The 19,429-nt window shown below is 39.0% G+C and overlaps 3 protein-coding genes across 6 annotated transcripts; all 3 read left to right on the forward strand.

Annotated features, from left to right (window-relative positions):
• Positions 1–244: 244 nt before the first annotated feature.
• On the forward strand, positions 245–3,817 carry PE11 (pectinesterase 11). Its single transcript, XM_026806794.4, has 5 exons — positions 245–489; positions 1,621–1,780; positions 2,597–2,785; positions 2,880–3,121; positions 3,301–3,817. Exons 1-5 carry the CDS (start codon positions 269–271, stop codon positions 3,506–3,508), a joined length of 1,020 nt encoding a protein of 339 aa, XP_026662595.4. The 5' UTR covers positions 245–268; the 3' UTR covers positions 3,509–3,817.
• A 2,349-nt stretch (positions 3,818–6,166) lies between these two features.
• On the forward strand, positions 6,167–8,767 carry LOC103712728 (laccase-11-like). Its single transcript, XM_039125600.3, has 6 exons — positions 6,167–6,291; positions 6,401–6,552; positions 6,628–6,872; positions 6,958–7,086; positions 7,364–8,287; positions 8,410–8,767. Exons 1-6 carry the CDS (start codon positions 6,193–6,195, stop codon positions 8,538–8,540), a joined length of 1,680 nt encoding a protein of 559 aa, XP_038981528.3. The 5' UTR covers positions 6,167–6,192; the 3' UTR covers positions 8,541–8,767.
• A 2,000-nt stretch (positions 8,768–10,767) lies between these two features.
• LOC103712718 (Galactose mutarotase-like superfamily protein) lies at positions 10,768–18,967 on the forward strand. 4 transcript variants are annotated; one of them, XM_008799323.4, is made up of 10 exons: positions 10,768–11,108; positions 11,220–11,333; positions 12,040–12,153; positions 12,723–12,774; positions 14,997–15,134; positions 17,569–17,667; positions 17,779–17,876; positions 18,230–18,337; positions 18,446–18,527; positions 18,611–18,967. In XM_008799323.4, the coding sequence occupies exons 1-10, from the start codon at positions 11,029–11,031 to the stop codon at positions 18,674–18,676; spliced, it is 951 nt and encodes a 316-aa protein (XP_008797545.3). In that variant the 5' UTR covers positions 10,768–11,028; the 3' UTR covers positions 18,677–18,967. The 4 variants fall into 4 exon arrangements, with proteins under 4 accessions (XP_008797545.3, XP_038981527.3, XP_088561169.2 ...); XM_039125599.3 differs by having other exon boundaries at positions 10,879–11,108; positions 11,229–11,333; XM_088705043.2 differs by having other exon boundaries at positions 10,969–11,104; positions 11,183–11,333.
• Positions 18,968–19,429: the final 462 nt, after the last annotated feature.

Consider the following 19,429-nt stretch of genomic DNA (forward strand, 5'->3'; position numbering starts at 1 on the left):
ACAATTCAAGGTTTTCATCTCAGCTGAGATCCCGATCATCTATCTCTAAGAAAAATATTAATGAATTACGATATAAAGCTCCCAATATCTTTCTTTCCAGCTTCAAGCAAGCCGACGTTTCACTTAGAGCCCCATAAATACGCCAGCAGACTACGTGCAGATGACTCCTTATAGTGCTTTGTATCTAAGATAACGGCTTATTTGCTTGTCGAGCTGTCCTTAAATAATCACAGGTGCTTCAGCTGCAAAGGCATGTCTTCTTGGAAAAATGAGGCCTTTTTGTCATGCCTTCTTTCTTGCCTTGGCCCTGTTGGCTTCTTGTTCCATGGCTTCCTCTTCTGCAGGGTCGCAGGATTGGTCCTCCGCTATTGTCATAAGAGTTGATCAATCCGGAAAAGGAGACTTTACGAAGATTCAAGATGCCATCGATGCTGTACCTTCGAGAAACACTGACCCAATCTTCATCAGGATCAAACCCGGGATCTATAGGTTCTCTCTGTCTCTGATCAGCTTGCATTGTTTATCTCTAATTGGTGTTAGCTTTGGATCCATACTTTGAACGTGACCCGATCGATTTATCTTGTTCCAATCTAGATTGATACTTCCTGATGTCCAAATGTAGATTTTTTTGACAACTCTTTATTTTGCAGGCTTTTGAAAACTAGAATTTTGTTTGTGATATGTCAATTGAAAAAATTTAACTTTCGGAAAAGAGTAGAGCATTTTCATAGAGAACCTCACCTCTTTTGCACCTGAGATCTACCCCCGGTCAACCACCATATTGTATCTTGTCTCTAATGACTGAACCTTTTACTCCCGCCACTTAATTTTGATGATCATTTTATTCTATTTTTTTTTATTTTCTCGTAAGGCCATAACCAGTTTATATTTACTTTTTCATCTTGTACACAGTAAATATAATTATTTTAAAACAAATTAATTGTGTATAGAAATATGTAAGTGTGTATAAAATATTGCCTTAATTTTGTAAAAGGTTAGCATTAAATGCTAGGTATTGTAATGCAAATTGCAAAACAGCAACCACATAAATACTAGGTATTAAATTTTTGTTTAGAGGCTGCCTGTTGGCCTGTCCAGCCTGCATATCTTAAGAGCTTGTCCAAGTCCCATCCTAAATCTCAGCATAAGGGCCTGTTGGTCTAAAGGAACTAAAAAAAACTCATGGAGGTTTTTTTTTATTCAGGCTAAGAAGGTGTTGGGTTGATATGAGCCGTGCTTAAATAGGTTGCTCAATTCATAACCCTAGCATGAAGTTCAGTCCAATCATGTCGCATTACCCAAACAGGTCTTTTAAGTTTTCCTCTTACTTGATTCACCAATGGGGGCTTCTCCAAAGGAATGGGTACCTTTCTCCCTCTATAAGAGGTCATTGGCTAGAACTATCAGGTTCTCCATGTCCTTCAAGTGATTCTGAGTGTCATGTTGTTAAAGACATTTATGGTGCAATTCTAAAGTTGGCGATCTTATCATGCTAATATGAGCCATTTAGCAATATTGGACCGGAATTATATGATCTTCTCTATCCATGTTTTTTCTTCGAAAGATTTCGATTTCACGCAAATTAATTTCTCTGATGCTGGAAATTCCTAACGCTTGCAGGGAGAAGATAGTTGTTCCAGCTGATAAGCCCTTCATAACATTAAGTGGCACAAAAGCAAAATCAACCATCATAACATGGAATGAAGGTTGGAACACAGTGGAGTCTCCAACTGTTTCGGTCTTGGCTTCAGATTTTGTTGGAAGATACCTTACAATTCAGGTATATCACTATCGATGCCAGCATATATTCTCCAAAAAAGAAACAAAAAAGGAAAAAAGAAGCATCCAATAAAATAGATCCAGTTGTCTTGGAGAATAAGTCTCTAAGCCGAGCAACCGATGGAAAGAATATATTTAAAGGCATGTTCGGATATTTCTACAAAATTAGGCTGAAATTTCTGTAGGATTCATGGATTGGGCCATCCATTTAAGCTTGGCTAGGTATCAACTAAACACCATCCATTCCAAATCTTATGCGAATAGATTTTGTTTATTCCTTACTGCAGCCTAAAGACTAGAATTTTGAGTGGACTTGAGAAAATGCAAGTTAGATGGGCTAAGAGGCTTAATTCTTATAAGATTTTCAGCTTAATCTTGTAGAATTATTCAAATAGATCCTAAGTTGAATTGTTATTTCTAGTCAAAATATTCTTTAGAAGGATGGGGCGATAAGATAAAAAATAGTCTAAAATAGGGAAGTTATGTACGAAATCTGGGAAAGTTCTCTCTAATAATTTGGTGATTTATGAGTCAGTCCCCTTTGGGGCTTCCTTTAAGTTTTTTTTTTTTTTTGTTATAAAAAAGGGAGGGCAAGCCGAACCTATGCGTTGATAAAATGAATATATTTGATCAAGTCTTCTCCCCTAGAATGCAACATAATCAACATTAATTTATATCTTTCAACCATATTACACTTTGTCTAAGTTTTCCAATAGCAGTGCATCATAACAGGATTTGAATCTTGTAGCTTCTTCAAAGGCAAGCTCTTGAGAGAGAGATACTAACCTATTTTTTTTCCCACATTTCCTTCCTGCAGAACACATTTGGTTCAAGCGGCCAAGCCATCGCACTAAGAGTGGCCGGGGACAGGGTAGCCTTCTACGGCTGCAGGTTCTTTTCTTTTCAAGACACACTCCTTGACGATACTGGCAGGCACTACTACAGGAACTGCTACATTGAAGGAGCCACCGATTTCATCTGCGGCAACGGCCAAGCCCTCTTTGAAGTACGTCTTTTTTCATGACTCACATCCACCTATCTATCTACTCATGATACAGTTCTTAGAGCCCAAACAATTTTCTTATTTGTTTTGGCTCTAGAAATGCCATCTGCACTCAGTCTCAAAGAACGGTGGAGCCATCACTGCACAGAGAAGGGACAGTCCATCAGAGAATACAGGCTATAGCTTCGTTGGTTGCAAGGTGACAGGCGTGGGAGTTGGAACTACGGTTTTGGGACGACCCTGGGGAGCTTATTCCCGGGTGGTGTTTGCGCTCACCTACATGACCGATTCGGTGGCAGCTCAGGGTTGGAATGACTGGGGTGATCCCAACAAGCAGAGGTAATTGAACTGCAGTCCCATCGAGTTCCTTCCTTCGTAGTCAAACCATATTAGGTTACTCACGTCTTATATTATATATTATGAGCCTCTCTTTTTTTTTCGTGCGTGTGTTTATTGTGGGGGTGGAGGGATCTTTTTCTTGTGACTCCTTTGACACTGTAATCATAATTTTGTCACAGGACGGCGTTCTACGGGCAGTACAGGTGCTACGGTCCCGGCTCGGACCTCTCACGTAGAGTTGGATGGTCTCGGCAGCTTTCAGTGCGTGAAGCTTCTCATTTCATAACCAAGTCTTGGATCAATGGCCGGGATTGGCTCAGGTCTCCTCCGACCCATTTCAGAAAGTTTTCTGCTTTGACTGTGAGAAGTTCAAATGGTAGTGGATAGCTACAACAGAAGCTACTCAATACGATGTTGTAGATATTTGAATTCTTTTAAACTCCGATTATTTTATTTGTATAAAGTGGTACGTGATTGTTTGATCAAATAAATGAAAGAATATATTTGATCGATTTGCTTGTGTCATGTCTCCTTTCCCTGCTATGTTAATTTTCTAGTTCCGGACCTCACCTCCAGAATAATTTAGCTGGTGTCTACAAGGATGTAAATTCTCTACAAGCATGTGGCAGATTTGTGTTGATTGTGTAAGTTGGGCGTACATCTAATACATTGGGAATGTTGGGATGGTTGGTTTTAATTGGATAATAAATCTCAACGTTTTTTTTTTTTTTGTAAATGCTTTTTGCACCGTAAAAAGTTCTACGCTCTTTGATGACTACCATATTATATCCAATCATAGAGATCTATGGCTATCGAACATGTCATGGTGGATCACATCAGGTTGCACGTTATATATGCCGCATCATCCTTAAATTTAATAGCTATCCATCTCCATGATTAAATGATGTTGTGGCTATCGAGATATGTACATATTTATGTGGTGCAAAACACACATGGATCCTGACTCCAATTTGGGCTGTAAAGAGCCTGCTGCCTATTCAGAATGGCTGTTTGACTAGATATTGGCCTCAGATTTTCTGAAAGAGTCAGCATACATCATGCCTCTCTGCTCTAACCTAACCCTTACAGTCAAAATATTATTCTTCAGTTGTACAAAAGAATAATAAAACAAAACACGGCGCTCAAGGGTAAAAATAAGCCACGCCAGGTTCTAAGCTGCCCATCTTGGTTTTCCATGCAAGGATACTCAAGTCCGACTTGAGCTAGACTGGTTCATTTGTTAATAAGCTCCATAATCAAGTGAACTCACTTGAAACCTTGTCTTATCACAAAAAAAAAAAAAAGACACTCAAGGGCTTATTGTTAAGCTGAACATCTTGGTTCATTTGCAGCCCTAGTCCAAAGGAAAGGTGGTAGAAAGGATGGGCAATATCTGGATTCAATGATACATGTTGTGCTCCTTTTGGTGTGATTTATAATTTACCACAGCTCAACAAAAAAAAGCCCCTTGGTGAGCCAACTTTTTTAAAGAAAAGACTAGAAAAAGGCTTCTAATAGTCTTGTGTACTTCAGATTAGCAAAAGATTCGGCTTAAAAAAAACAGTGTGACAGAAAGCATCTAAGCAAAAGACTAATTGAAAACATCCCGAGAAGTGCATGAGAATTAGAAGATAGGAAGTTGAGATGAGCAAATAAGAGATGCAAGTCGCAAAAACGAGTGGAAGGTTGGAGGCACTGATCAAACAGCTACATTTTTTGTTGTTTCTTTTTTTCCCCCTGTTCTTTCTTAATTGAGAATCTAGGTTTTCCATTCTGTTTTTTTAATTTCTTGGTTTTTCTAATTGATTTTCAAACTTTTCGCCCCCCTTGAAAGAGAATGATCTTGTAACTGTGATCATTGCCAAATGGTCCTAAGATGGAAGCTTATGGTTGGTACCGGTGCGCATTCATGTAACTTGCTATCTCTATGTCTAGGTTGAGAAGAGTTTCTCTTACTTCATTGTATACAAGTAGGTTTGGAGGCTGATCAGGTATACCCACCATATGCATATGGCCTCCAACTTTTTGGATGTGAATTGCAAAAGAAATCAAAACCATTTTCAGAAAAACAGGAACTAGCCCTGTTCATGGGATTTCTAACGTTCTATTTTAACAATCAAGCATGGTTGGAAGTGAAATTTAGAAGTAGCCGAACATTTTCCTGAACCATTTGTTCCGCTTCCAGGATCTGAGAATAACACCATCATTGAAATTGAGATCAGGATTGAGGTAAATGGGAGCTGACACGAAGTTCAAGGTAATGTCAATATCAAAATGGGATTAGCATCAGGTGGGCAATGAAGTGATAGTTAAAGGCTCGTGCGAATAATTTGATTAAGGTCAAAATTGCATTGAGAACGGATTGGAAATTGGGTTGAAATCTGGATTATGATGGAGATCGAGGTTAAAAACAAAGGTCGTGATGAGGACAGAATTAATATTCACATTAAACTCGATGATTATAGAATTAACTAAACCACTCAGATGCTATTACTGATGCATCCATTGCTTATCAGCTATAAGCATTCTTCCCTCTCATAGAAGGCTTTCTCATATCCATATAAATTTTCCAGACTGCACAAAATTGTAATAAGGATAAAGAAATCTTCTTCGGTGACGCGTCAACTACAATCTCAAATGAACTACAACAATCTGAACTTCTCTTCGAAGCAACTCAAATACTACCTCCAAAAATACATCCGTATTCTCCACATCTCCTCTCTCCCTCTTTAAAACAAAGTCAGAAACATTCACTATTCCTTTGTCTTAACGATAGTTCCATTTCTGTTGAGTTCTTGGCCTAACATGACTCTCAAACCTATTAGCATATAGTTTTTAGCCCCATGCTTCCTTGGCCTCCTACCACTTCCCTCCTTCATGGTCTCCATCATCACTTGCTTCCAAGCATCAGAATACAACCCAGTGGATTTCCTAACGTAAATTTGGCTCACCTCACCAACAACCTTCTCTCTTAACAAACCGATGGTGCCTCGAGCCCCTTCCACATATATAAGAACCAATCAACCCCATGTCTCACCAACAATCAGATCTACTCACTTTTAATCAAAAGTATGGCCTTCGCCCTCTATGTATCCTTTCTCTTGCTCGCGGTGTTTCTTACTTTTGGCTCGCTATCCGCCGAGGCTGCCATAAAGAAGTATCAGTTTGATGTGAGTACCTTCTTGGCTATAGCAGTAAACGCCATCAAAACTCAAAAGAAAAGGGAAGTTGCAGCAATAAACTCTCTCAAAATTTCTGCTTCTTCTCTTTGTGCAACAGGTTGTAGTGAAGAATGTGAGCAGACTCTGCCATGCTAAGCCAATAGTTACAGTTAATGGGAGGTTCCCCGGACCAACTGTCTATGCCCGAGAAGGGGATAGAGTCATCATCAACGTCACAAACCATGCACAATATAACATTTCCATCCACTGGTAGTGTCATTTGGATCGATATTCTAATGCCTCATACTCTGCTTAAAAAGTTAACTGGGGTTTTTGTCGATGTAGGCATGGATTGAAGCAATTCCGAAATGGATGGGCTGACGGTCCAGCATACATTACTCAATGCCCGATCCAGAGTGGTAGAAGTTACACCTACGATTTCAATGTTACCGGACAGAGAGGAACATTGTGGTGGCATGCTCATATCTTATGGTTGCGTGCCACTGTCTATGGTGCAATCGTGATCATGCCAAAGGAAGGAGTTCCGTACCCATTCCCACAACCTCATGCAGAGACGGAACTGGTTTTAGGTGAATGCAGCTAGGAGTTGCAGCATAGCTGGTGAGCTCTTTGTTCTTCTTTACGTAGCGAGCTAATTCTGATACTGGTGTGCAGGAGAATGGTGGCACGCAGATGTTGAAGAGGTTGAGAAGCAAGGCAACATGCTTGGGCTGCCTCCAAACATGTCGGACGCTCACAAGATTAATGGAAAACCAGGACCTCTCTTCCCATGCTCAGAGAAACGTAAGATCATACGCTCAGTAGCCTTGGTCCCACTGCGCACTAGCTTCATATCTCTGTCTTGTTCAAGCGACAAACTATATAATTATTATATTAATTATAAATACTCTGGTGAAAGGGTAGGTTGAAGATTTTATTCAAAACCTGGCAAGAATGGTTTAAGGACGCATAGTAGAGTTGGTTTTTCCCTAGAAGATCATAACACATAATAGAATCGTGGTGCAAATTTGACCAGGAGATGCTGATAGCATCTCATTTCTTCTTCCTCTTCTTGTTTCAGATACATTTGCAATGGAAGTTGAATGGGGTATGACCTACCTCCTTCGAATTGTCAACGCTGCTCTCAATGACGAGCTCTTCTTTGCAATTGCCGGTCACAACATGACGGTGGTCGAGATTGATGCGGTCTATTGCAAACCTTTCACCACCAGCGCCATAGTAATTGCACCTGGTCAGACCACCAATGTTCTTGTTAAGGCTGACAAAACCCCCGGAAGATACTTCATGGCTGCTAGACCCTTCATGGACGCCCCGATTGCCGTAGATAACAGAACTGCAACAGCTATTCTTCAATACAAAGGCGTCCCAACCACTGTGATCCCAATGCTTCCTCGACTGCCTGCGCCGAATGACACCATTTTTGTCAATGATTTCCTTGACAAGCTCAAGAGTCTAAATTCTCCCCAGTTTCCTGCTAAAGTGCCTCTTAACATCGACAGGCATCTCTTCTATACAGCCAGTCTGGGGATCGACCGGTGCCCAACTTGCTTGAATGGAACCCGGCTCACTGCATCCTTGAACAACATCACATTTGTGATGCCCAAAATTGGGCTGCTCCAAGCACATTACTTCAACATCAAGGGAGTGTTCAGGCCAGACTTCCCCGACAAGCCGGCGGCGGCGTTCAATTATACCGGTGCACCCCTCACGGCGAACCTCGGAACATCCTTGGGCACCAGGCTTAGTAGGATTCCTTACAATTCAACGGTTGAATTGGTTCTGCAAGACACCAACCTCCTCGCAGCCGAGTCTCATCCTTTCCACCTCCATGGTTCCAACTTCTTTGTTGTGGGGAGGGGGATCGGAAACTTCGACCCAGAGAAAGAGCCGGCGAAATTTAACTTAGTTGATCCACCGGAAAGGAACACTGTTGGTGTTCCTACAGGAGGCTGGACTGCAATCCGATTTAGAGCTGACAATCCAGGTTAACTTAAAAATTATCGACATGCATCCTTTAATTTCACCATCACTTCTAGTGATCTCTTAAGCTTGTTTTATGTCCATCATCATGCATGAAGTGGACTTATACGTAGCTTCTTGTTTCAGGTGTTTGGTTCATGCACTGTCATCTAGAGCTGCATACAACCTGGGGGCTTAAGATGGCATTTGTTGTGGAGAATGGAAATGGACCGGAAGAATCCATCTTACCTCCTCCGAAGGACCTGCCGCCATGCTAGAAAGCTGCAGGATGAAGCGTCTACTTGCAGCCTCGATGTCCTGCGAAAGTTGCAGGAGATTTGTTTATGACGAGTTTTCAAAGGATTACTCATCATCCATTTGTGTAATTTGAGCTTGTCCTGAGGCTCTGTGCAAGAGGCCTTTTTGTGGCAATAAGATGCCCTACCGAAGATAACCAACAAGTTTTACGTATTCTTTTGTTATTGACTGTAAGGCTCCAAGTAATTATTTGCAGGACTACAATAAAAAATGTTACTCATATGCAATTGGTTGCAGAAGCATGAGGTTGATATGTAAAAGATTGTTATGCACCTGCGGAAGTCGCAATTAGCTGAGAACTTCCATCAATGGTTTTCCTTTAGTTTGTTTATATGACGTATTGCAAGTACTCTAATTAATGGCGTAGGTTTGATAATGTAAATAACTCTGTGCTCTAAGAGATAGCATGAACATCGCTAGGAAAAAATATCAGATGAGGCAGTAAATCATTCATTTTTTATTTGGATTCACTTTATGAAAGGCGAGAGAGAAAAATGAATATTGTTCTTCCCCAAAAGTGATATACTTTGAAGATCCATATTTATTCCTAGCACCATTTTTTAATATATTTTAGAGGTTTTTATTGGAAAAAAGTTGTGGAAGAATTAGCAAATTCCAAGAAGTGCTTATCATCTTGCCGGCCGCAAAATTTTTTCTTTCCAATGCATCAATTGCAGAAAGGGTGCCTGTGAGGACCAATAGTCCCACATTGGAAAAACTCGCTCTAAAGCCTGAGAATGTAAGGCGGGTGTCTCCAAATCCTGCAGATGCATTTTAGGAGAAAAATAAAACTGTGGAGGAGTGAAGAACGCTTGCGTAAAGCCCCGGAACCGAACAATATCTGGCAGGAAAACCCCAAGCCCTATGTTTCCCCTCTCATGTGGACCCCACATGGGTACTAGGTGCCTCACGTGCCTCGCGCAGGCGGAGGCGTGACATTTGGTATCAGAGCCGAGGACGGCTCTTGTCCGATGGTGGAAAAGGTGTGAGGCCCAATAGTCCCACATCGAAAAGACTCGTTTCAGAGCTTGGGCATATGAGGCGGGTGTTTCTAAATCCTGCAGACGAATTTTGGGAGGAAAATAAAACCGGAAAGGGGTGAAGGACGCTTGCGTGAAGTCCCGGAATCGGACAATAATTGGCAAGGAAGCTCCGTGTTCCCTCCTCATATGGCCCCCACGTGGGCACTGAGTGCCTCACGTGCTCCGCGCAGGTGGAGGCGTGACATTTGGTATCAGAGCCAAGGACGGCTCTTGTCTGATGGTGGAAAGGGTGTAAGGCCCAATAGTCCCACATCAGAAAGATTCGTTCCAGAGCTTCGGCATATGAGGCGGGTGACTCCAAATCCGTGTTTTGGGAGGAAAATAAAACCGGAGAGGGGTGAAGAACGCTTGCGTGAAGTCCCGGAACCAAACAATATCTGGCAAGGGATCCCCGTGTTCCCTCCTCATGTGGCCCCCACTTGGGCACTGGGTGCCTCACGTGCCCCGCACAGGCGGGGCGTGACAGTGCCAAAACTGTGGACCCAAATCCTGTTAGTAGGGATCTCATGCATTGGTTTTTTTTCTTCTACTTGCATCCATGAATTGACGCACGTGTATAAACTGGAATTCCTTGATGCCTATTATCAAATATCAAGTTACCCAAGAGTGCACAAGGGTTCATCCCATCTGCCCAGCAATTAGATGCTCTTGATTTAAATCTTGGGTATTGCATTACCTGAACTTGATAATTGTAGTGCAAGTGAGAAGAGAATTAGAATCAATTACTCGTAGTCTGAGAACTTAAAATTTGTATTTGGTTGGAGTTTCATTATTTCTATAATCCTTAGAAATAGCTAAAAAATATTATTTGGTTGGACTCAAAACTATTCAAATGAGGAGTCAAGGCTAACCATCCTGAATAACTTTCATCATTCTATCAGTAGAATAACTTTAATCATTAATATTCACCCCTAATCAACTGACCAGCAAAAACTTTTACTCGTTATTTGATTGGTATTTCCATAATAAGCGGAATAAAGTTGTGAAAAAGGTGAAATAGTAAGGTGAAGGAGAGGAAGAGCTTTTGATGATTAAATTTATCTGACCCACTTCAGCCGATAATTTTATTTTTCCATTGTTTAATCAATATCCAAACATATTCCGACAACCCCTGCTTATCCGTCCGTCTACGATGATCCTGGATAGCGGTGACGATGGGTTTTCTTTTTTTTTTTTTTGTTTTGCTAGATGACGATGGGTTTTCTTTGTCCGCTCTCGCCTCAGTCGTACACATCCAGGAGAGCATATCCCAGGATAAACCTCCTGACATGACACTGTCGTGTGCGGCCGGCAGTCGGACCAAGATTAATTGGAAACGTTCACGCGAATAAATTTAACCGGAATAGCGATACAAACGAAGTCTTGATCCCTCGGCACCTGAGACGTTCGTCAAACCAGGCGAGAAATGGCGACAAGCATTTCCATGCCCTCCTCTTCCTTTATAACCCTAACTCCGTCCAATTCCAATTCGCGGCGCCATCGTAGGTGATCAAGCCAAATCGATTTCGAAACCTTTTGTTTTGTTTCTCCTGATCCTGGAGTTCTGTTGAAATTTTTAGGGGACCTGAATCTCCTTCTTTGATTCTTTTGGTCCAGACCTTTTAGAACCGCCATGGCGAGCTTGGATCAGAGAACTTATTCTCCAGGTGTCCGGATTTCAGAAGGAAACGGCGGGCTTCCCAAGGTCTCTTTGAGCTCCCATCATGGCAGGTCAATCGAGTTCTTTGTCCTCCATTTTCTGTTGTTGATATTGTTCATGATGTCTTTATTTCTTGGTTTTACATTGTTTACCGATCTGCCTCTTTTTGTAGAAAAAAGGGGATACAGGATCCTGCAGAATTGTTAATGTGAAGATATGTGGTGCTGTATGATCAGTTTAGATGCTGTTTTTGAGTGTTGTGTTATCTTAATATCCTGGTTTGACTTTGGAATCCCTTTATTCTAACCGAAAAAAAAAAATAGTTAGCACTAATGTATTATGGATGGTTGGATAAAAGTAGTGTAAAATAAAAAGGAGAATTTTGTTTTGATGTAATTTGGTAAAGTTATAGGTGTATTGAGTGTGTTTGAGGAGTCCTACAAGGTTCACCATTAGAAATTAAGTGATGGACGATTTATTGAGATGGTGGTCAAACAAATTGAGTGCCATATATGGCCATTGTGATGCAAACACACCTGTTTACAAGTGGAAGCGTCTCAAGGCTTTTCCCCCTTTTTCATGGAGATGGAGGAGTGTCGTGGTTTCAGAAAAACCACACTGATGATGATTATGGCCTGTGAGATTAACTAGTAACTGGAGGAGATGGATTTAGTTATATGAAAGCGAAACAATCAAAAAATTTGTAATACTTTTGAACACTAGTGATTGTCCCCCTCTCCTATACACTACTGTTGATAGGCTGTTTTTTATATGCAGTGAGGCAGAGATTTATCTCTTTGGAGCCTGTGTCACATCTTGGAAGGTTTCAAATGGAAAGGACCTCCTCTTTGTTCGTCCAGATGCAGTATTTGATGGGAAGAAACCTATCAGGTTATATATGACTTATTCTTTTGTTGTAACTTCAGCATGTTCTTTTATTGTAGCTTCAGCATTCTTGTTTCTTTTTTATTTGACTACGCTTTTACACCCTACCTTATGTTTTTGCTTCATAAGAAGTGCACTTAAGTTTCACTTTTTAGCCTTTCATTCGTAAGGTAGGCAGTTCACACACATTGTTGCAAACATTTAAAAGATGCAAAATGGGTTTCAACTTTCAACTATTTTTCAAATTTTTTTCTTTCATTGAAATCAGAATCACAATCATCTGGCCATTTCTCGACCATTTGGGTCAGCTTTATGGATCTTCATTCTCAATGTATTCCTATCTACGGCCACCTATGATATTTTTTCAAATTTCTCCATATCCTTCTTCACAATCTCCATCCATGTTAATTTAGATCTTCCTCTTCTTTTCTTACAACCTCCAACCTAAATATTCTCATGGTCTAGCAAGCCATATGCTGTCACAATTTCTTGACAAATCTATTCAATTTTATTTTGTTTGTACCTACTTGAATAAGGCATGAACTAATGATTTATTGATTTTTGTTTGGGACCAGTGGAGGAATCCCACATTGTTTTCCGCAATTTGGACCTGGTCCTATGCAGCAGGTATGGTTCAGATTTCTAAACTTGATTTTAGTTTTTCATTAACTGACTTTGAGGTGCATGTATTAAAAGGATTTCTGTTATTTTTTTATTTCAATAATGTTAGTGACATGTTGAAAATACATAATTGGCATGTATAGAAGCATTGGAAAGTTTTGAAAAGAATGGTTACATCAGGAATTCAAAAATGTTATCTGGGGTCAGATTCTAGAGTTTTATGATTTTTAGCATACCTTGTAATTACTCGGGGTTGGGTTCTAAAATGTCGGCCAGATTTTTACGTGATTCGGTCATATTACAATTTCTGATATTTTTATAATGTTCAGAATGAAAGCCTTCTTTTCAAATTCATTTTTCTGATTGAAATTTGCTTTTCATGGTTAAGAAAGTCTAAGTCGGATGGAAAATGTTTAGCTTTACCAGAGCATGAGATCCCAAACAATGGCAAAAAGATGATACAACATGGTGAAAATTCATTAGAAGGGGGGGGGTGGCGGGGGGGAAGGAGAGGATGCTGCAGAAATTGTTCTTTTACTTTACCACTTTCTTGGGGAAATTGAGAAAAATATCCTTAGTAACTGGCTGGCCCCTTTTGTATTACATCATATTGCTGTATTGCTTTTGTGATGACATGTAGCATGCATATAAGCATTAATTAACTTTATAGAAGCCCAAGAAATATATGAGATATTTAGACTTTGTAGGTAGTTTGCCTTTGTTTTTGGCACATATAGGTAATTTGCCTTTAACAAACTTGGCATGTATTATGAAATGAATGTTTAGTTATGTTTAGTGTATCGTTAAAGAACTAGATGATCTGTTGTCTATATTCATTGCTTAAGCTATCTATGCTAGTTGCTTTCATTTGTCAAAACAACTCATTATGTTGATTGCCTTTCACACTGATAGAGTCTCCCTAGGTGATTTGTGACTTGTCTGCAAAAATTTCCTATTTAATGTGCCTACAATGTCAACCACACAACCAGGCCTTGGCTTTGCCTTTCATCCCTAAAGTACGTCCGGTTGAACTATTGGACCAAATGTTAATAGACCTAATATGTACAAACTAAGCTGCGGGTAACGATCTATACCTATTAACCTCTGTGTCTGCATTTGGGATGTGCATAATGAGAAGAACTGTACCCTGACCTAGCCAACAGCGCCTATATGGACTCTTAGCCATAGAACAACAAAAACATGACTATAACAGGTTTCCTGACAATTTGAATAGATCTTACTAATCTTTAATGGCAATTATTTCTATTAAAGGATACGACTATATGCTTCAAGGATCTGTCTTAGACCTACCTAGGACTCAAAGGGGATCTCGAAGTCTTTCATGCCCTTCCAATGCCGAGAAAAATAAGCAGAGTACTATATGTTCTTTTTTTCAGCCTTTTCTTCTTCTTCATTCCCTGTCCTTTTGTGAAAATATGAAAACTCTTGCTTGACTGTATCATGAAGTTTGTGCTTGCTGTTTCTCCCATCTACTCTACAACTCTATTCACCATGAGTTAGAGAAAAGAGGGGCATCAAGTGCATGAGTATGTGTGTGTTGACGCACAAGCAATCATATGCTTGTAGTGGCAACTCTTATTAGAGCATATAATGTATTCCATTTTTTATCATTTGTCTTGATAACACCACCACTTTTTTTCTTTGTACATTTTGGTCTATCACCTTCATGAGTAAAAATGTTCAGGGTTTTACCAGTTTGCTTGTGAAGTCGGTTTCTCTTTAACTGGAAGGTAAACTTAGATAAATTAGCCCCTGTTAAAAAGAAAGAAAGTAATTAAACCTCAAAGGTAGATTATTTTTCAGCACCAAACCAAGGATAATTATGAAAGCCCTTTTTAACATCAGATTCTCCCATCATCATCATCCAATACTAAGCCACATGTTTACAGTTTGGCTACAATCTGGTTGTTGACTTCTTACTGATCATACGGCAATCTGGGTTGTCCTCACATCATTAGATGTTTTTTCTTTTGGCAAGCCAAAACTAATTTGCCCCTCTATGGTGGATTCTAGCGATAATTGGAAGCTCAATAAACAAGGGTCTTGAGTTCAGGTTATCCAATGCTGGTTCTCTCCTGACATTTTGACTTCTATGATATTTTGAATGGTGATGCTAGAAACATATCTTTAGAGCTCTAAACAGATCAACTTTAGATCAGTTTCTTTTCCTCGTCCATTGATTAGAAGTTTATAATCTTGTTTGACAGCATGGATTTGCAAGGAACATGAGTTGGTCTATTTCTGACTCAGACAATGTTGAAGGGGATCCTGTTGTAACTTTGGAGCTCAAGGATAATCTCTACAGTCGCTCAATGTGGGATTTCAGCTTTCAGGCTTTATACAAGGTTATATTAATCTTATGTCTCAATATTTGCCCATTCACTGCTCTTTTACATCGTATCACTCTTAAATACAGAAATCTATGTATCCTTTATTACATAGTTCTCTCTACTACGGATATTTATGATTTATAGTACAACTCTTCTTTTTTGTAAAAAAAATACAATATTCATATTATATTTTGTTTGTCAATAATCATACGAACATATTATCACATAGGGGATGGGGCCAGAATCACATAGGCATGTCATGACTACCAAACCAAAGACTGAGAGGTGATAGCACCAAGATCTAAGAGACGGCATATAAATGGACAGATGCATGCATCTTCTATGCAAACTAGTTCAAAACAAGTAGTTTTGTCAAAAGTTGCCTCCTTGCTTGTGTGTGTTATATGTGACAAAGTTAGTATTTAGTATCATATTTGCATATTTCTTATACCCATTCATTTATGCAATATATGCATGTGCAGGAATAAAAGGAAAAGAGGGGACTGTATTTTCAAAAGGTGTTTGGTGTGAACTCTGCCAGGGAAATAAGGAACCATTATTGGGTTAATGGAAATCCAGTATCCAGTACGGATGCAGAAAGGTGGACACTAAGACCAAACTGAATATCCATAAAGCAACTAGAACAATTTGTCAGCTAGCTTAGTTGTTGAGATTTTAAAGGTAAACATCATATGATGGAAAACATGGTCCATGATGGAACACAAGGACACGAGATGTATTTTGGAATGCAAGAACATCAAAATAAAAAAAAAATGGTGGTGAAAATAGTAAGTATAAATATGATACAAAGCTTGGCTTAGCATTAATGGAGGTTAAGATCATGGCAAATTAATTCAGATATTATAGATGTGCGATGACTAGAGGTGGCCAGGAAGGACTTAGATTTGTTAGAAAGGATTGAAAGTGTAGGATGGGACCTTAACCCTGCATGGAAGTTATAAGAAAATTTTTAAAAAGGTTGGTTTAACTAAACATTTAACTCCAAAGATTTTTAAAGATGAGATAAAAGAGAGGGAAAATCTGCATCACTTGTCCTCAGGTGCGATCCTCCATAGGCAATAGAGGATTTCTAGCTTTCTATAATATGTCAATTCTATAACTAAGTATCATTATTTTAAACATTATAAATCGGCAATAATTGATGATTTATAGGCCATATATTAACAATATTGCAACAATGGAAGTTTAGGAAAATTTTTTGGTATTATGATGTAGATAGGGTGAGTTGTTGACAGTGGTAGATTCTTGGAATCTGAGGTGAATTACTGGTTAGGAGCAAGGTTTGCCGTACCGATGAGTATCAATCTACACCGAGCATATCATATGGTACTAGTACTGAACCGAAACTCATACAGGAGAGAGGTATAGAGTCTCGGGATGCCGAACCGACCCTTATACTAGGTGTATCATCACTGTATCAGCATGGTACCAGATCATGGTCCAGTACCGAAATTGTAAACCTTGGTTAGGAGTATGTCTTATTGTTGTCCATATGGAGTAGCTACTGTATTCTCTTTAATTTCTGAGGTATTTCACTAATCCTTTTCCTAGCGGCTTTTAGTTTGTAGAAGGAATGATGCTTGTTCATTATTCGAGGCTTCACACTGATCACCATAACACAATTTTTCAAGTGTCAACCAATGTTTTTTCCACTTCAGACAACTAGAAGTTTGAAAATATAAGATGAAGCACTTTTGGCTTTTAATGGCTGTTGGTAGCTTGAAATTAGTTATCTAGAGCAATGTGTTAAGTCTTGCAAAAATTATTTCCCATCTCCTTAATAGCTTAAGCTTTCTGGGTCAAATGGAAAGTAAGCATAATATAAGAGATAAGGTTTCTTGAGGTTGTGGGTTCAAATCCCCTCCAAGTTAGCTATTTATTTAATTTTTTTGGTTAAAATGGATTATAACTTCTTGGAATCTTTCTATCCTTCCACGTGTATGGGGTCTGTTAACAGGATGATCATTGAAATAGTAGGCTAACCCCTTCGAAATACAGTTGTAGTCCATGTCAATAATGGAACTGCAAAATGAGTTCTAAAGCGAATATACTAATTAGGTTTGCCATGGTTACATGATAATTTTCCTTGGCTGCATAGAATCTTTATTTCTGTAATGAATTCAAGGAAATTTTAAGAATGGTAATATGATTGTATTAAGATCCATCGTTGGATCATTTTGTGATTTGTTACTTACTTTGGAATGTTGGTTTCTTTGATCTTTATTCCATGATGGCTTACATTATCCGATTTCTCAGTGTCAAAATAGTTTTTATTTGCTACGTCAACTTCTAAATAGGTAGAAATGTATCCTATGTGATTCTTTCACTTTGCAGGTTATATTTGGAGTTCACCTTTGCTTCATCATATTACTTTCTCATGCTATCAGTGATCTCTTATTATTCACAATATCCAGAAATTGATATGTAGGTCTCACTACACTCCAAGAGCATCTCAACAGTCTTAACTATTACCAATACAGACAAGAAGCCCTTCTCTTTCAGCACTGCATTGCATACTTACTTCTGTGTAAGAACAAAATACCTTAAATTCATGTTAGATTGTGCATTTGTTAGTTATTAACTCAAAAGTTCTAATAGTTCAGTCAATTCATAGTAAGCACTTCTACTCGTTGTGCAGGCTTCTGTAACAGGAGCTTCAGTGAAAGGTCTAAAAGGCTGCAAGATGCTGAACAAAGATCCAGACCCTTCTAACCCTTTGGAGGGTAAGGAGGAGAGGTATGTACCAGTTCCTTCCCAATTTATGTCCCTAATACTAGCTAAAATCAAGAAATCAAATATAACAAAGTTAGCATGACTCGTCAGATAAGCCTGCTCTTTTTTCTAGAACTGCTTGCTTCCAGGCTTCCTTAGTGGTCAAACTAAAAAAGAAAATTGCAGGCAAATTTATATGGATGCTTGTTTACTTGTATATATCTGTATATGTCCACATTCGTGTATGTGGTATCCATGGGCTTGTTCTATGTATTATGTGCATGTTATTGTTGTCTGAACACATGTATAAAGGAAGAGTAAAAGCAGGGAGGGTACCTGATGGCTTTTCAGTTCTAACCATTATTGTTGCAATTTAGGGAGGTGATCACTTTTCCTGGATTTGTTGATTGCATCTACCTTGATGCACCTAAGGAGCTTCAACTTGACAATGGGTTGGGTGACGTGATTACTATCCGAAACACAAAGTATGCACTTAGCTTTCTCCCTCATATTTATTTCATTTAGTTTGTCATCCTTTTAGACTATGTCTAAGCTTGCTAGTAATTGTTTCGTAATGCTTACTGCCTGTGCAGCTGGTCAGATGCTGTTCTGTGGAATCCACACTTGAAGATGGAATCCTGCTACAGAGATTTTGTATGTGTTGAAAATGCAAAGGTGCTGACATCATATGTTCATATGTATGCAAACTGCCCTATGGAATTGTTTTGCAATCTAACCTTGGTTGTTCCTCGTGTCAGATAGGAAAAGTCCAACTAGAACCTGAGCAATCATGGGTTGCAGAGCAGCAAATTGCAATTGGTTGAAGCCAGGCTTCAGTTTTTCGAACTTGCAAAGCAATGAAGTGAAAAAATAATAATAAGACTTCTAAAGAATTGAAACAAAATCAACAAGAAGGCTGCTATTTCCTTCGAGCTGTCCAGATGAAGTAATTCTTATTTTCCCCCTTTTTCTCCTTAAATTGATTTACGTACGTAAAAAAAATTAATGTAAATATCCAGCATCTGTTTAATTTTGAACAAATATAAATCATATGAGTTGAACATTTTTTGTACTCACCAATGAAATAACATAATACAGGTACTTGTTTTAGTTTACATGGTAGGGATAGCTTTCTAGTCATCCTACTTACTCGAGGCTGAAGATAACCAATATAGATCTAGGATTTTGAGCGGAAGACCTTTCGCATTGGTTATATAGTGACATTTGATTGGACCCTATAGAAATATCAAGTTGTGTTATCTATACAATGTCACACATTTACATCCATTCATTGGTACATGCAGATACACATCAAAAACATACTCATATAACAATAGGCAGCCACCTAGGGAAAAAAACATGCCATCTAGATGTTGTGGATGCACGTGCTTTTTTTGTGATATGTTTGTGTTCTAGTTGAGGGACTCGAGGCTTATTTGGATATTCTTATAAGATTAGACTGAAAATTATATAGGAATTGGACTTTTTGGCTTATCTAGCTTGTATAGCTTATCCACACCCGGTCTAGATTTTGGGCTAAAAGCAAAAAAATATCTATAGAGATTTTTTTTTTCCCT

Source organism: Phoenix dactylifera, chromosome 1 (genome assembly GCF_051530095.1).
Source record: "Phoenix dactylifera cultivar Ajwa chromosome 1, Ajwa_hap1_PhDact_Kaust_v1.1, whole genome shotgun sequence".
Lineage (NCBI taxonomy): Eukaryota > Viridiplantae > Streptophyta > Magnoliopsida > Arecales > Arecaceae > Phoenix > Phoenix dactylifera.

Excerpts from the sequence above, each read along its gene's own strand:
- LOC103712718 (XM_008799323.4), top strand. The coding sequence starts at position 11,029 with ATGGCGACAAGCATTTCCATGCCCTCCTCTTCCTTTATAACCCTAACT. Across the intron at positions 11,109-11,219 it reads AATTCGCGGCGCCATCGTAG|ACCTTTTAGAACCGCCATGG; the intron begins GTGATCAAGCCA and ends CTTTTGGTCCAG. Across the intron at positions 17,877-18,229 it reads TTGGAGGGTAAGGAGGAGAG|GGAGGTGATCACTTTTCCTG; the intron begins GTATGTACCAGT and ends GTTGCAATTTAG.
- LOC103712728 (XM_039125600.3), top strand. The coding sequence starts at position 6,193 with ATGGCCTTCGCCCTCTATGTATCCTTTCTCTTGCTCGCGGTGTTTCTT. Across the intron at positions 6,553-6,627 it reads TATAACATTTCCATCCACTG|GCATGGATTGAAGCAATTCC; the intron begins GTAGTGTCATTT and ends TTGTCGATGTAG. Across the intron at positions 8,288-8,409 it reads ATTTAGAGCTGACAATCCAG|GTGTTTGGTTCATGCACTGT; the intron begins GTTAACTTAAAA and ends TTCTTGTTTCAG.
- PE11 (XM_026806794.4), top strand. The coding sequence starts at position 269 with ATGAGGCCTTTTTGTCATGCCTTCTTTCTTGCCTTGGCCCTGTTGGCT. Across the intron at positions 490-1,620 it reads ATCAAACCCGGGATCTATAG|GGAGAAGATAGTTGTTCCAG; the intron begins GTTCTCTCTGTC and ends TAACGCTTGCAG. Across the intron at positions 1,781-2,596 it reads GAAGATACCTTACAATTCAG|AACACATTTGGTTCAAGCGG; the intron begins GTATATCACTAT and ends TCCTTCCTGCAG.